At 39.2% G+C, this 16607-nt stretch overlaps 1 protein-coding gene and 1 long non-coding RNA gene across 3 annotated transcripts in view; both read right to left on the reverse strand.

The window, feature by feature from the left end:
* The window catches only part of AFG1L (AFG1 like ATPase), a 66616-nt gene extending 54395 nt beyond the window's left edge, over window positions 1-12221 (reverse strand). The window contains exons 1-2 of one of the 2 annotated variants that reach the window (XM_027454746.3): window positions 12056-12221; window positions 5984-6210 (exon numbers count right to left, since the gene is read on the reverse strand). In XM_027454746.3, coding sequence (XP_027310547.2) covers window positions 5984-6210; window positions 12056-12134 — 306 coding nt within the window. In that variant the 5' untranslated portion in view covers window positions 12135-12221. The remainder of the gene's footprint in view (window positions 1-5983; window positions 6211-12055) is intronic. The other variant, XM_027454745.3, reaches the window with a different exon arrangement.
* A 203-nt stretch (window positions 12222-12424) lies between these two features.
* Window positions 12425-16555, reverse strand: LOC140002218 (uncharacterized). Its single transcript, XR_011808440.1, has 4 exons — window positions 15758-16555; window positions 15364-15422; window positions 15068-15146; window positions 12425-14973 (listed from the first exon to the last, which is right to left on the reverse strand). It is a non-coding gene; the product is annotated as an uncharacterized lncRNA (long non-coding RNA).
* Between the last annotated feature and the right edge of the window lie 52 nt (window positions 16556-16607).

Consider the following 16607-nt stretch of genomic DNA (forward strand, 5'->3'; position numbering starts at 1 on the left):
ATACACCGAATTTGGGTTTGAAGGAGAGAATTTATAAATCTTTAAATGTATGTTTTGAATGCTCTACCACATCCTTTCAAATAAAGGCATCACCACTAATGTGTCAATACCCCCCAGTCCTCCAAGATTCTTCACTCCCACAATATTCTTTGCAGTAACCTAAAAAAATCATAACTTAAGTGTTTCACTAAGATTCATTATCATTAGAACATGCTTAGAGCAGGAACCTTCATTCCTTTTATAGAACAGTTAACTTTGACTTTTAAAAAAAAAATCATTCATATGCTAGAATATTTACTATTCCACTAGAAAATATACACATCTGTGTCCCCAGACTTAGGGAATTTTCCTCTCTACTTCCAAAAAATTTTCTACATTTCTATTCTTGTAACTGAATGCCTTGCCATTGCATCAGACTTATCTTGTTTAAACTTTAATCAATTAGTATTCTCTCCCCTCTACAGAATTACATTCATTAAAACATCTTAAAACTGACAACTTCCTATTCTTTCTTCGGCATATTTGATAATGGGCAACATCTTCCCACCTTCACCAGTGCTGCCTGCCTCAGACACCAAGAGAAAACAACTCAGTTCCTGGGACTATTTCACACTGATCTGAGAAACTTTTAATTGAAAATCCACATCAGTGTTAAGGTGGTTAATTAAAATATGCAAAATTCAAGAGACAAGTATCCAGACAGCACTTAGAAAACTAATAAACAAAAAACCAATCAACCAACCAAACCAAAACAGAAACAAAACCAAAAAAAATCCATACACAAAATACACTAAGAAAACTGCCTCTTTCTCCCACTCTTTCACAAACCTTCTTTTTGGTTGCTGTTGCAGCTGAAGACATTTTCAAGGTCTTGGATGGCGTTTGCTATTGTTCATACCTCTTTTCAAAACATGACCTCACTTATAATTGAGCTTATTTCAAGTCATTAGTACAGCAACTCAACAACTCTTAAGATGTCCCAATTGGTATTATTTTGAAAAGCTAGAGATCTGAAACATCTATGGAAACTCTTATGGCCTTGAACTTCAATTCAGAGGATCTCAAAATATCTCAACATACAAGGCCGTGCTTTCACCAAGTTGAAGATCAAAGTCATTGTTCAAATTTGAGTAATAATTTTGAAAAACAGAAGCATACTTGATTTGCAGCAACACACTAATTGTTTTTCCCCTTTAAATTCATTCTAAACCAATGCCCAAAAGACACTGTATCAAAATAAAACAAATACAGTTTCACTATGGTAAAGGAAGCAGCTGTTTTTTCCCCAAAAATTGCTTATTGTAGAAACATTTTGCCTGTGAATTGATATAACTCCCTCAGATAAATATTGAAATGCTTCTATTATATCTAATATCAGTTCCCTAATCCTACTTTCACTTTTTATAGTGAACAAAACTATTTAGATAAAAGGTGACAATAAATAAAAGCAAAACAGACCATTCTTTTACTGACTCCTAAGCACAATAAATTTCTACTGGAATAACTCAGTTTAGAAGAGTATTTTACATTTGAGGTAACAAGCTAGCGAGTATCAGACCCAAGAAGAGGCTGACAACTGTTTTCCTTCCTTTCCCCTCTCTCCTCTCCCCCCTTTTTTTTTTTCTTTTCACTGCGACCTCTCAAACACATTCTTTTCAATGCCAGAACTAGGAAAAATGAGCATGCTTGAAATGCCATGCATCTTTTTTCTTTCTTATACTTCTTAGAAGTGGCAGTAGATTCTTCTCAACCCTGAAGATTTCACACTAAAAGTAGGTTAGTCAAACTTGTAGAAATCTCCTGAAAAAGCAAGACCTCAAGCTACTATGTGTAACTGATTAAACAGTTGGACTCAGTTGCAAAAAGGTCTCGGCTTAAGATGCATCAGTATTTCATTTACATCTATTAAATCCCATTAAATAAGGGGAGATCTTATTGCTCTCTACAACTACCTGAAAGCAAGGTGTGGGGAGCTGGGGGTCAGCCTCTTCTCACAGGTAACTAGTGATAGGACCAGAGGGAATGGCCTCAAGTTGTGCCAGGGGAGGTTCAGGTTGGAAATGAGGAGGCATTTCTGCTCAGAAAGAGCAGTCAGGTGTTGGGACAGGTTGCTCAGGGAGGTGGTGGAGTCACCGTCCCTCGGGGTCTTCAAGGAGAGGCTGGATGTGGTGCTTGGGGACATGGCTTAGTGGGTGACGTTGGTGGTAGGGGATGGTTGGACCAGATGGTCTTGGAGGGCTTTTCCAACCTTAATGATTCTGTGATTCTCACTGAAGGCAGCATTATGTGGCAGGTATCACAATCTCTAAAAGCTGGCTGAAATTAACGAATGGAACATGAAGCAATGAGAGGATTGCTTTGGAGGAATTAGTGGAAATCCACATCCTCACCCTAAAGCAATGGCATTTGACTTTGCTCGGGTCACTTAGATGGCTTCATTGTGATTAGCTCTGCTGCTATACAAGGACAAGGCACCATCACAATCTCCTAAATACAGGAAGATTTGTATCACTTTACTCTCAGCAGTAAAGAAAGCTTCACTTTACATGCTTCCCAGTCAAATAAATAGTAAACAAACCCACATAATGGTTGATCTACAAACCATTACGAGACACCTGCTCTAACAGCTATGATGATTCACAGCACTCCAGTTAACACGAGTCAGCTCTTCAAGTTATTCTCAAAGGCAGAGCTTTTAGAGAAGAATACCCAAACTTCCAAAACAGCTTACCAGAAAAGATCAAAATGCTAGCCTACTGATCATTCTTCTGTCACTCCTCTACAGAATGAAAATGGATAAAAGTTTGGCAGGATGCCCAAAAGATAATGCAGGAGCAAACCAAGTAACTGGTATCCTTTTGAGAAACATTCTCTTTTAGTTGGGTACGGGGTCTGCAGATACTTTGAAGACATCTGATTTAAGAGCTTATGAGTCCAAAGCCAAAGCTTAAGATAAAGTCTAGAGAAAAGAAAGAAAAAGAACAACTTCTCACATTAAACACCCTTCGGACACAAATCTCTGGCCTGTTAGATCACACCTGTTGAAATAATTTGCCTGCTTCACACAAGCAAAAGAGGTTTAGGAATCCAGCTTGAACTCCTTACAACCAAAGGAAAACAGTTTTCTTCCAGGCACACCACAATATTGCTTTGGATAACAAAGATAAGCAATACTGTGGTGTGCCTGGAAGAAAACTGTTTTCCTTTGGAACAGCACATTTCTCTTCAATACCTGCCCACAGTCTTGTTTAGACTCAAGAGCCTATAAGGACATAAGACAACGTATCACAGAACCACAGAATCACAGAATTTCTAGGTTGGAAGAGACCTCAAGATCATCAAGTCCAACCTCTGACCTAACACTAACAGTCCCCACTAAACCATATCCCTAAGCTAGGGATAGAGAGGTTGCAGACAGCAACGAGATAACCTCTGAGCCTCCTCTTCTCCAGACTAGACAAACATGGCTTTGTTGGCCTCCTCTGGATGCTTTCAAGGATTTTATCATCCTTTTTATATTGTGGAGCCCAGAACTGCACGCAGTCTTCAAGGTGAGGCTGCACCAATGCAAAACGTAGTAGGAGAACAAGCTCTTTGGACCAGTTGGCTAGGTAAAAAGGTAAGTAATGTGATGAGCTAATGCACCAGCTGGAAAAGACGGAAATATCCTCCAAACCCCTCATCTAAATCAAAATTATAGAATCATTTATGTTGGAAGGTACCTCAGGAGACTACATGGTCAAACTCCCTGCTCAAAGCTGGGTTAACTTCTGAAAGAACAGAACTTCCAAAGACATACTCCTTGCCCTCTAGAAACCAACTCGCCTTAGCATTTTGCTTCCTTTAATTAACCACTCTCGTGCTTTTTCCTTCCACAGTGTCTGACTTCTGTTCCTTGGAATTACTTCTCATTCAGGTTTCTTCTCTCTGTATATCACAGTTGGACTAGATGATCTTGGAGGTCCTTTCCAATCTTTATGATTCTATGATCAACAAAAAAAGAGCTCCTTCCTAGGTGTTTAGTCTGCTTCCCTCTATCAGGAGGCAGGAAGACATTTCTAGTCAAGCATATGATTAGCAAATACACGATATCCATCTGCAAGTATGAGCCTAAAGTTTTCTGTGGATATGGAGGCAGACTGATAAATGAGCACTGTGTCCCAATGTTCTGTATCCTGTTACACTTGCCTATTTGAAAGAGGTATTTCCACTGGTGTGATACTTGTTCTCATAGTAATATTCTCTTCTCTTGCTTTTTTTTTTTTTAACTCCTCGAAGCTAGTATAAATTTCAAGAACCTTAGATTGGTAAATTGCAGTTTGGTATCTAAAAGGTAGAGGCCAGCCCTGCAGGTTTTGACTCCTCTGATTTCATTCTACGTCATTTAAGCTTGCCATGCGAACAAAATACAGTATTTGTGCCAGGTAATTGGTGAAATTTGGGGTTGTAATGGCAAATATATAGTTAAGTAATGAGTCCAATAGTTTCACAAACAGTTTTATGCCCATGAGATGAGATGTGTTGCATAATGGATACTGCAAGATGCTGCTGTGGAGATCTATTAACACAGCCTGCAGCTGATGACATACATTGACCGTAACAGTGAAAGTTATTTCTAATGAAAAAATAAAAGCAGAAGTCATGCAATAGAGAGAAAGAACAGAGAGAACTCCCAGTGAGTGTCTGTGAAGAGTACAAAGCTGTCGACACAGGACGTGTCTCCCCAGTGCAAGAGGCCAGGAAAGTCAACAAGACAATGATGGCAATTTGGATTTTTCTATGTTATTTCCCAGCATAATATCATTTTCATCAGACTCACTCAAATGCCCAATTGTGTCCCCCACCTTTATTTATCAATCTGTGCTGACAGGAGTATGTTAATCAGGTGCAAATGTTGCACCTTCACTGGTCATTCAGCTTCTGTAAACATCTGTTACTGGCTAATAATTATTAAGTATTTAAAGACTTGTCTGCTTTGCTGTGCTCTGTTTGATTTTCTACATAAACTAAAGCCTACAAAACAAGAGACAAGCAAAGCAGGGGAAGAGAAGACCTTCTCACACCAGTTTTAGTTGCTTCCCATGAGAAGCTGCCGCAACAACGCTATCAGAACGTGCAGGTGCAAGGCCACAATAGCAGCAGTACAAGAACAACAGCACGAGAACAAGACGTGCAAAGTACTGCCACAGCACCTCTGGAAAACACTGCATCAAATACTCCAGGAAAAAGTTAGAGAAGTGCAACAGCAGGCCTGCAGCAGCAATAATGCTAAGGCAACCAAGGTTTTTAATGCAATGTAGGACAGGTATATGCCTGATTTTTTGTTAATGTTTCTTTTAACATTAAAAAATGCTGATTTTGTTAATGCTGCTTTTAAAAGAAGCCCACAAAATAAAATACACTTGTGGTGCAGATCACACCTATTGCCTTCTTTTCTCAGCCCCCCAGCTGGGGACTACCAACATCCGCCACATTTTTTAATTTTTTTTTTTTTTTGAAAAAAATAAAGATTTATATTATAATGTTTTGCAGAGTTAAATTATTTAACTTGGATTATTTAAAACCTGCTGGCTGACTTCACTTATATGCATGGAACATTTGCCAAGACACAACACATCAATGTTCAGTGTCTGTAACCCAAACAAACATGCTATACCAGTGCTTGAGAGCAAAATATCTAGCCTAAGCCACCCCCCTCCTACAGAGAAATAACATTTTGGGAAACACAGACATAACCATAATCATACAAGATTTTCTTTCAGAATTATTTCAATAACATTTGTTTGCTGGTAGCATGCCACTGGAATTTTACAAATCAGAAAAATAAAGAACAGAGAACCAAACATGAACAACAATCTACCTGTAAGGATGCAGCTGCAAAAATAAGATTCAGGTTAATGACAGAAATTTGTGTTTTAAGCACATTCTTATGATCAAATAAAATTAAAAAAAAAAAAATATTTATCATCATTATAAATGCCACCTTTGAGAGAAGATTTTTTGAACTGATGGTGTAGCCTTTAAGGCTCTCGTGCAACTTCTGCAGGTGCTGCACAACTCTTCTTTGCTGCTCATCATTCCTCAGCTCTTCTTCTTTAATCAGGAAGTCGTAATGTTCCAAAGGTCCACTGCAAACCAACAAGGCTCTAGCGTTAGCGTCTGTAAGAGTACCAGAGACTGTCTTCTCTTCTGCCACCTGACTCGTGTACGCTGTAAAACAAAAAGTAGACTTTTAATAGAGAAGTTATAAGAAGCACTCTCTTATATTCATAAAAACCACACATTGTTAACAGTTCTTGCAAAGATATATATTACTTACCCACAACCACTAGAGTATGTTACCCCTTTATTTTTTATTAAATCAACTTCTTACTACAAAACAACATTAGTACGTCTTAACAGTTTTACTAATTAAAAAAACACACACAAAAATTCCATCTGGAAAGTTGGTAACATTTGGATGAGCTGTTGTGAGGGAAGCATTGACATCTCTGTTGCAAACTGGGGGCAAAACCACTTAAAAAATTCTCTCAGAGTGCATTTTTCTGAATAGATTAATCCTTTAGAGAGGTGGGCTGAAAGAGACAGTTTAAAACCTACCAAACAAGACCGAACTATGAGTTTTATAAGCACATTTGAGGAGTCAAAGACCACAGTAAACAACCCAGTAGCTGTGAAGCCCTACAGTGCCACAGCCCACTTTGCTGGCATTATCTTCTACTTAGGCTAGACAGGACCATGCCCAAGCAGAAATTGTTTAAATTTAAAAATAAGTCACAATCACCAGGCATGAAATGAGATATAACTAGGAATAAGAGAGCAAGCTTACAGAGAGTGCTTGCTAAATCAGTAAGATCAGACACCTAACAATAGAACACGTTGAAAAGGCCTTCATGAAAAGGTGTTGCTTATGCTGTAATTTCAAAGCTTGAGTATAATCACGAGTAACATAATTTGTACCAATGACAAAAGAAACAGATTTGGAAAAACACAGAGCAGACAGAACAATGTCAAATAATTTGAACATTGCTAGATCCATTGAAAGTCACTCTTAAATGCTTCAGGTAAGCTCCCTACGCAACATAACAGCCTCTAGCAGTTTTCTTACAGCCCTTTTGATGATGAGTGAGGTTTAAAAACACACCAAAAAATTAAACTACTGTGATCTTCAAAAAAAGACAAATCCAGAAAAGTCATAGGTCAGTCAATGCAGATTTAAACCACAGGAAAATACCAGAATGAGTACAGACAGGATTGTGATTTTTTTTTTTAAAGCACTTAACAACATGATAAATGACAGGCAACACAAACTTCTCAGGAGCAAGGAGTTTTCCTCTCTGACCACATAACACACTCAGAAAAAGGAAACCATCTTAATTGCACTAACACTTGTCTTTGGGTCTCACAGTGTTCTCCTAAATAAAGTAAGAATGCTAGAATCAAGTGAAATACCTTTTGAGCAGGTACAAAACAAGCTAGGAAAACTATCCATAATGAACGGGTACTACAATTAAACAAGATACGTGTTTCCAACCGAGTTTCAGAGAGAGCTCAGAATCCCAATTGTACAAAAAGCCAAGTAGAATATAGTGAAAGCAGGTATTGTACTTAGGGGACATAAATAACTGAAATTAAGAGACAGACAACGACCAACTGAAGAGCAGCTCTGCAGAAAAAGATCCAGGGCTACGCTGGATCACAGACTGACAGCAAAACCTCACCGTGACACTACTCCGTATGGGAGAAAGTACTCCGAGGTGTGTGTATGTGTGCATGTTTGTGTATATACAGATACAAGGGGCAAAACATAAGCACAAATTAAATAACCCTGCTCTATTCAATACTGGTATGATCTGCCCTGAAACACCCTTACGTTTTCTCACCGTATTTCACAAAAGGTACAAACTCGAGGGAGAGATTAGGGGTCTATTTAAAGAAGTATTTGTTACACCCCACAGAGGAGGTGTAAAAGGGCTCAAAGCGGCAGAAGACGACTTTAAACTTGTCCCAAACATTTTTTTTAATTGATCAATTTCATCCTTTTATATTATAACTTTATTAATTTATTTATTGTAAGACCTTCATTTCTCCAAAGCAAAAGTCACTGGTTACATCTGTGGTCAGTAATTTCACTAAGTTCTTCCGTCCTGAAGGAGCTGAGTTACTGCTATGAATTAAAAGTAATTAGATCATCCATAGCCGAAGAGACCTAAGAGAGTGGAGTTCAGAGTTTGTCATTGCAAAAATTTCAATAAAACCTTTACAGAAGACTAAAGAAAAGCACATAGCTATCTTCAGGTACATAAGCAGTAATGATTAAAAAAAAAAAAAAAGAAAGAAATGGTAAACTTAATTAAGGCGGTGAATGAACCGACTGATGAAGAGAGAATTTTAAGATTAAGTCTGACAAAAATCTATCAGGAACAGGTCAGTGACACCTGACCTGCATCCAAACAGAAGCAGAGATGGGGAAAAACAGATTCTCTTATTTTTTCAACCATTTACTGCTACATAAAGTCAACTGAGATCTGTACATCTAAACCACATGTTGCCTTCACAACACAAAGAGCTTGATGCCCCTAAGACGCAGCCAGTACCCCACTGCACCTACCTGTAAAGCCTATTCCTTACCACAAGATTAGAAGGGGAAAAAAATAAAAATAAAAGCTGACTTGGGGATAAGAGAGCATTTGTGGCTCATGACTTTCCTGGCTATGGACAGAGCACACCAGCAGGACTTCTCAGAAGCGTGGGTTTTGTCTCAGGTTACGCGTACTTGCAGCTTGCCATCCCGGGAATGGGAATAAAATACTTTGTCATTAACAGATGACAGAGATGAACAGGATGTGCAAGTGATGACAGCGGGTGTCATGGCACAAATTACTCACTCTTCTCCTAAAATAATATTGAATGCTAGCATTTAGATGTGGTGGGGGTACCAGCAGACACACAGTAACTGGTAAGTGTTAAATTCAAAGGTGTAGCTACAAAGCAAAGTCAGATGTTAGAAAGAAAATAAAAGGGGTTTTAGAGGTAGGTCAACAGAAGACAAGCTATTTAAGTGATAAACGACAGAGAGAAACAAAATACAGGTCTTCCATTCTAAACTGTATTTTGTGGGGCACGCTACAAAACCATTCACACCACTAAAGCTCCTCACTAATCAATCCCCGAATGGATAAAGAAAAGGAATTTTTAGAAATTTTAATATATGGCAGAGGAATACCAGACAACTGCCTTCCATCATTGTATACCAAGGAAACTACTGCTTCACTAGGAATCACTTATACATAATTCAGTGCATTAGTCCTAGCAGCCTTCCCTATGTTGCAAAAACTCACTTTCTCTCCTACTACTTCACATATTCATGTTACATAAACTGTTACTTCCTTGTATTAGTTCCCTTTTGAAATGTTTCAACACAGAGAAACCACTTTCTACTTCTATGCATTTTACATTGAGCTTTTCTGTAGTTGTACCTCATCACTCAGTTTTACATAAAACAATGTAAAGCTGGAGCTATGTGCTTATACATAATCTTTCCCACCACCAGGATACACGACAGCATTGGATTTTCTCACCTTTTGCCTAAAATTCAATGCTAATTTAAGATTGCCACTGGCTTACAACTTCGAATTGCTATTCCTAAAACATAAGCATTTGTCCAATATCATTTTACTTCAAGCCACAAAAATGCTTGCATTTGCCTTTGCCTTTCTGCTTGCCTACCCAAGCATCGCAGGTCAAGTTTTAATAGCGACCTTCTGCAAAACACATCTACAAAAAAGGTCCTTCTTGGAGAAATCAGAGGGAAAAAAATCATCAAAGACAACAAAAACTTATTAATGTTTAATGGAAATGCCAATCTGAAACTATAAAAGTTTCCCTTAAAGTGACTTGCTTAAGATACCTTCAATAAAGTAGCTTTCATTTATCACTGCAAAGATAAGTACTCACAGGAAAAAAAAAAAAAAAAAAAAAAAAGAGTGTTCTTAACTCCAAAGACCTTCTGCCCTGGAAAACAGCAACAAATTGAAAAATTAATCAGTATGTTGTCGAGCTTTCCTACTGCCACTTAGAACTTCAGTCTGAGACAGCACAGGAAAAAGGCACACGAGTTTCAATGGCACTGCTCCTGAGAGCAATAGTCACAGCTGAGGCAGGCACTAGAGTTATTTCTGTAAGAAGACAATCTGAAATGGAAGCTGGGTCATAGCGTATCATAAACTGATCTTAACAGAAGGATGAGAGCACAGAAGGGTGACTGAGAAAAACACCACTCACCCTGGTAAACCTCTTCTTTCCTCTCCTAGTAGCTGGATTTCATTATGTACGGTACTGACCTATGATGTCTCGTCTATCAGAAGAGAATTCCCATAACAAAAACCCCAGCAGGCCCTTGTCTCTCCTGTGTTTGAGGGGGTAGGAAAAGAACCTGGGCTTCCCTAACACACGTTTCACCTTTTGTATCTTTCTATAAGGGCAAAAACCAACACCCTGAAAACTGACATTAATAAATGCAGAGTTATGCAAAAAAGATCTTGTGCCTTTAAAATGATTCTTCATTACTCAGAGAGGAAAAAGTGTTGTACTCCACAGATTAATTAAAATTTGGTCTGCAAGATCCCTTACTGCTATTGAACAAAGCATCTTTCAAGCATGTTGTCAGAACCGTGAGCCTTGAATGGTTCATGTAAAAAAAATATAAAGAAAAAAAAGGGAAAACCATGAAAAGATAGATAATATCCAGCTAAAGAAGCAAAGGTTAGACAAATGAAACCCAATTCTTATTGCAAAAGGTAAATCAAGCTTCAGATTATGATATTCCCTTCGCTACAGTGTCAGTCAGGTACAGTACCCGTGTAAATATATGTATTATTAATTTTGTAAACAAATTAAAGTTGAAACAAACCCTTCAAGGGATTGATTAGGAAAAAAGCATGTTTAACCTTTGTTCTGTGTGTATGTATCATGAGAAGGATCAGAAATAATTTTCCTTTACGGAGCTTAAGGCTAGAAGACAACATCGACCTTTTTAAGTATTAGGAACAGTTACATTTGTCTAATTACCCCTACACTCAGAAACTGTGTTTGATTACAGCACATTCTGAAGAAAATACATTGCAAAGACACAAGAGATAGAGAATTAACCACTTCCTATGATATTTTTCTGTAGTGGTTAATCACTATTAGCCTTAAGAGACAGAAAATACTTCCAGTTAATACTTGTTGAAGAACTGCCACTAAACCAATGTCACCCTTGGGGGTGGGGGGTGCTGCAACAGAAGGCAACTTTTAGAAATTCTTCAATATACAGCTGTTCTTCAATAAGAAGAGATCAAATCAGCAAAGGCAGCTTGCCACTAGGACACAAGAAGAAGGACTGAGTCTGCCCTCTCTCTCAGCTCTGCCTCATGTGACCTTAGCTGAACCACTTAACCCTTATTTAGCCTTCTTACAGTGCATTCACTAATATATGAATATATATTCACTATTTCAACTTCTTGAGAAATGTAAATGTTGCGGCAGAACTAGAATTCTGATTTTTCCATAGATATCTGTGTTATTATTATTATGAAAATAAGATTTTTTGTACTGTTACCATGCACAGCCCAATTAACAACCTCAGCTAGCGATGAAGGATGTGGAAGCTTGTGAGGAAAACTGCAGCTTTGCACAAATATTACTTGTGAAGTCTTTTAATTGAAGAAAAGATATGGAAGCAGGGACACCTCCCCGCAGCCCAGGCAGCCCAAAGCCCCATCCAGCCTGGCCTTGAGCACCTCCAGGGATGGGGTACCCACATCTCCTCTGGGCAGCGTGTGCCGGTGCCTCACCGCCCTCAGAGCTCCCAATTTCTCCTCTTTTACCTTAAACCCATTCCCCCTCATCCTCTCTCCGCTCCGCTCCCCCGGCGGCTCCCGTTACCGACACATCCCCTCTCCGAGAAGCCCCCCTCGCCCCGTACCCCTCATCCCAGCTCCCTCCTGCCCACCCCCGCTCTCCGAGCCCCTGCTGTCTCCCCCTCTGCCCCGTCGGGGCCGGCGGCACCGACCTCTCCTCAGGGCGGCGGCCCGCGCCCGAGCCCGCAGCAGGCAGCGCGCAGTAACCAAGGGCGACACGGGCGCCGCCATCTTCTCGGCGCCGGGGGTGGAGGGGGGCAGCGGGGAGCGCTGGGAAATGGAGTCCCGGGACCAGGCGCCTGAGGGGGGAGGCCGCTGGGGGCAACTCTCACAGCTTTACGTCTTTTTATTTTATATTCAGGAGTCATTCACCATAATATTTACCTGTTTGCTGGCTGGCCCTCCTCCATTCCTGTCAGAAACACACCCAAAAGTGTGTTTCGAAGTGTGTGGCTTCAATAGATACTAACTTCTGAGTGCACAAGAAACAGATAAATGTCTTCTTGTGGTAAAAGCACAAATGAAAGACTTTCATTTATTTTTGGCTTTGCAACATCAGAATGCCTATAACTTATTCTACAGTAAAATTTCAGCACAACATGAGAAACTGTACAAGCCATTTTTATAGAACACTATCCAACATTTTTTTTAAGAAGTATAGCAAAATATCACATCAAAGCACTAAAGAACTCACTGCAAACAAAAGTAGATTATGCTGAATTGTATTGCTAATTTTTAAAATAATGTTTATGATCTTGAAAATATTAACAGTGGTTGAAGTTATCTTCTAACATGTTCAGCTGTTTTAAAATACATAGTTGCACCAGAGACATCTTCAATGTTATACACTTAATTAAGTAGTGAACTAAAATGCCAATTTATCACATCTTAAAAGAGCTGTTTTCAGTGCGTTTTCTTTCATCTTTCCTTTATTGGGCATTTATTGGTTTTGACTCATTCTAGCACGTTACAGCTATCAACACCTGTGCCCATTTAGGAATGAATTTCAGTATAAATCATAGTGAAGTGAATAGACATTTCAAAGATGCATTGCAATTGTTGCAATATTTTTAGAATCTCAGACAAGGAAACAAACAACTTCTGTAAAAGTGATTTAAATAACAAATATCTTTATAAACAGCTTATCTCCTTCAGAACAAAGAATAAACAAGGCAACAAGAGCCGTTCTTTTTCTTCCATTATTAACTCAGATCACAATACGATTGGGTGAAATGTCAAGAATAATTGGAGAAAATGACAGCATAATCTTCAGCAAAAACATCTGATTTATTTAAATTGTCACTGTTTTTCTTTTTTTTTTCTTAACAGATTCTCTGTTTAACCTTGTTATCCAAGACAGCATATAAAAACTTCCCATTTGTGTCTGTTCAGACATCTTCTACCTAACTGAATAAACTCTCTGCAATGCTTCTGTACGTGACAAACTTTGAAATGCCATAATACACTCACTGTATTGCACACCCCAGGAACTGAATCTGTATTTGTCAAAATCACATTTTGGTGGTAACCTAAAAGAACACGAATTTGAACAGCACTTCTGTAGATTATCACGGTTGATGTCTTGTAACAGACACAGATCCATTCTGTAGGACATTTGTACACTTCATTCACCATCTCTGTCCCACCACAGGAATGTCTTGGGCTCCCATACATGTAGGTACTTTAGACCTAGGCCTGATCATTCACCCTACTCTGGGAAAATGGATTTTGTGGCTTGTTTTCATCAACACAGTTTCCATCAAAAACCACTCTTCCAGAGTTATGACAAAACACTTCATGATAAACCTGATTTTAGCTTCATCTATTCTGATCAAAACAAATATGCAATTAATAGTCTGTGTTGCTTATCAGACTAATTAAGCTACAAAAACGTTCTCAGATTTATGGACTTAGAGCCATTTTTACATGTCTGTTTACAGTTTGGATTTCAGTCAGCTCTAACAGCTGCTCTTGGAACAAGGGGTTCAGAAAATACTTGTGAGCTGTAAGCAGGTGGATGGCATTTAGAAGAAAGAATCTAAAAGTATATATGTGTATCATCCCTGTAGAAAGGGATAATATCATGTAAAAAGGGGGAAGAGGAATTGAATATAATAGTCTATGTGTATATTACAAATTATATTTATACACTAAATATTCTTATCTGGCAGGTAAGGACTAATGCAGATATCCAAAGACCATGCTTCAAAGCACTGGCTGCTAGTGCAGGGATCAGGAAGTCATTTTTCCACATAAAGCGTTGCACAATTAGTTCAATTAGTTCACGATTTTATTTTATTTTTGCCTTATCCTGAGTCAGCATTCCTCACAAATCTTGACGAAATATGCCTGTGTTGACTAAAATGTGTTAACTTGGGCACTTGTCACAAGGCTAGAGAATTCCAGCTGGATAACAGAGCAATTTGGTTTCCTTTCCCGTTAAATGTATTTTTTTTTCTTTTAAACAAACAACAAACTAATTAAGAAGTATCACTGTACCAAATTTAAGAATTAACCATACGTTCATACTTGCTTGTATGGATGCATGCCAGGAGACGAGACTGTGGTGTATTGCCACTTGAAGTTATGCCAGCAAATCTTTTGTCATAGCTGACTAAATAATGTGTAGTAACACATCCACGAGTACCTAACCTCCTGGTTGTTCCTCTGAATGCTTGATTTCTTCCAGATAATCTTTGGACTGACAAACACAGCTGACCTCTCTCCCTTCAGATTTGAAATTTAACTCAAAGTTCATGTCAGACAAGGAATTAAACTTTCTTTTTGAATTTACGCTCACCTTTTCCATCCTGAGAGAAGAACCTCTGCAGCAAGCAGAAACAACTAAAGAGAGTGTAAATCTCATAGTTGACAAAAAAAAAAAAATAATCTGAACCATGATTCAAAATAAAAAAAAAAAAACACATTCTCTGAGGGGCAGAAGGAAACAAGGGAGCTCACAGGATTCTAATTTTCCCTGCACCTTCAATCCCTCCTCTTTGCCCCATTAGCCAGCCAGTGTGGCATCTGTGCTTTCATGGTGCCAGGTCTGAGGATTTCTAGCTGAATCCTGTTAAGATCATGGGAAAACAAAAAAATCAACCAAACAAACAGAAAAAGAGAGATGGGCGACCTCACCAAATGACTGTAACCTCCTTACTTACCAATACTGTTGACGCATGGGCACTAAAATGTTTGCTCCCTGTCACTTGCCTCCATCTGGCTCTCCACCACCAGTTGTCTCTGTTAGGAAAGGCAGACAGAACAATGCTGCTAAGACAATATGCTGTGAGAAAAGCAGTCAGCTTAATGCTCACTGCTAATAGTATTTACTTGGCGTGAGAACAAATTATATTCATCTTATGCTCACCAACTTCCCACATGTGCAATATTAGGCACTTTTTAATTCTTTCGAATGGAAAATGAAACTAGGCAGGCAATATACATGTATTATACTTACGATAGTACCAGTACTCTGCTGTATTTTCATGTTCACAGCCAGATGTGGTAGCAGAGGTTCTGCAACAAACAAAAGTGCATGCAGATGTGCGCATAAGTAATCTCAGTAGGATTCACGAGTTCTTCTTGCCTTGCTGCAAAACCAGTTTAATAACAAGTCTAATTCAGGTGAGGCTTCTTTTCGCTGCCGCTATTTAAAACTCTGTCAGCTTAATTTCTGTTTGTAATTATGAAGTGAAGAGTTGGCAGCTATTAGCAGAAAGAAAGGAAGTAAGGAAGATGCTCTAGTAAGGGCGAGAATGACACTGGGGGAGTGATGAGCAAGAAATCTGGAGAAAAGTTACCAAGCAAACCACCTACTGCATTCTGGTTATGTGGATGGGTTATTTTTGTACCTTGGGTTCACGTCGTCTTCTCGATTATCTTTTTATTATCATAGTCAACCCCTAACGAAACTTGCTGGATGGTAAATTTGGGTCTCCTGGGTGTGATTTGTGGGAAACCTGGCACTTGGCCTACTGCCTAGACACAAATTCATAGAAAAAAAATACTATAACTAGTTTTTCTACAGGCTCATTTTACCTGGATTGCAGTTGAGTGTAGTTGAGTAGAGTGTACTAGAACTCTCTCATAAGGAAGGTAGGAAAATTATATATGTATTTATTTATTGGAGGGGTAGGGGCACTGTTAGCAGGTATGTACATAAATACACAAAAATCAATCTGGAAGGGCTCTACGATGATAGAGTCACTTAGAAATATTAGCAGTGGATTAACATGATTTATGTTTATCGATGCTTTAGGTGAAACAAGACGAGCTTTCCACTTCTTTTGGCAGTGTCTCCTTTACAGTAACACACTATTTGCTTGAGCTTTTCGGCTTCGTTTTTATTGTTCACCCCAACGATAGCAAGGGGGAAAACCAAATGTTGTGTGTTTAATACTGAGGTGTCGCTGCTAATTAATAGCCCAAATTACCTCAGGACGCCCCCCCCCCCCCCCCCAAGCTCCCCAGCACCCCAGTGGGGCCAGGCCCAGCACCTGAGCTACGCTACACTCCTAGCTAATACACCAACCAACCCTAGACTTCCCCGCCATAAGAAGCGGTGCTAAGGACGGCGGGCGGGGAGCTGCCCCTCACAGTTCCCCGTTATTTTTGTTCTATCTCCCTAAAAACCCCCTCTTTGGCTTAAACCCCACAGCCCGCGGGCGGGCCCGAGAAACTAAGCTCTGCCAGCCGCAGGGG

Source organism: Anas platyrhynchos, chromosome 3 (assembly GCF_047663525.1).
Source record: "Anas platyrhynchos isolate ZD024472 breed Pekin duck chromosome 3, IASCAAS_PekinDuck_T2T, whole genome shotgun sequence".
NCBI lineage: Eukaryota > Metazoa > Chordata > Aves > Anseriformes > Anatidae > Anas > Anas platyrhynchos.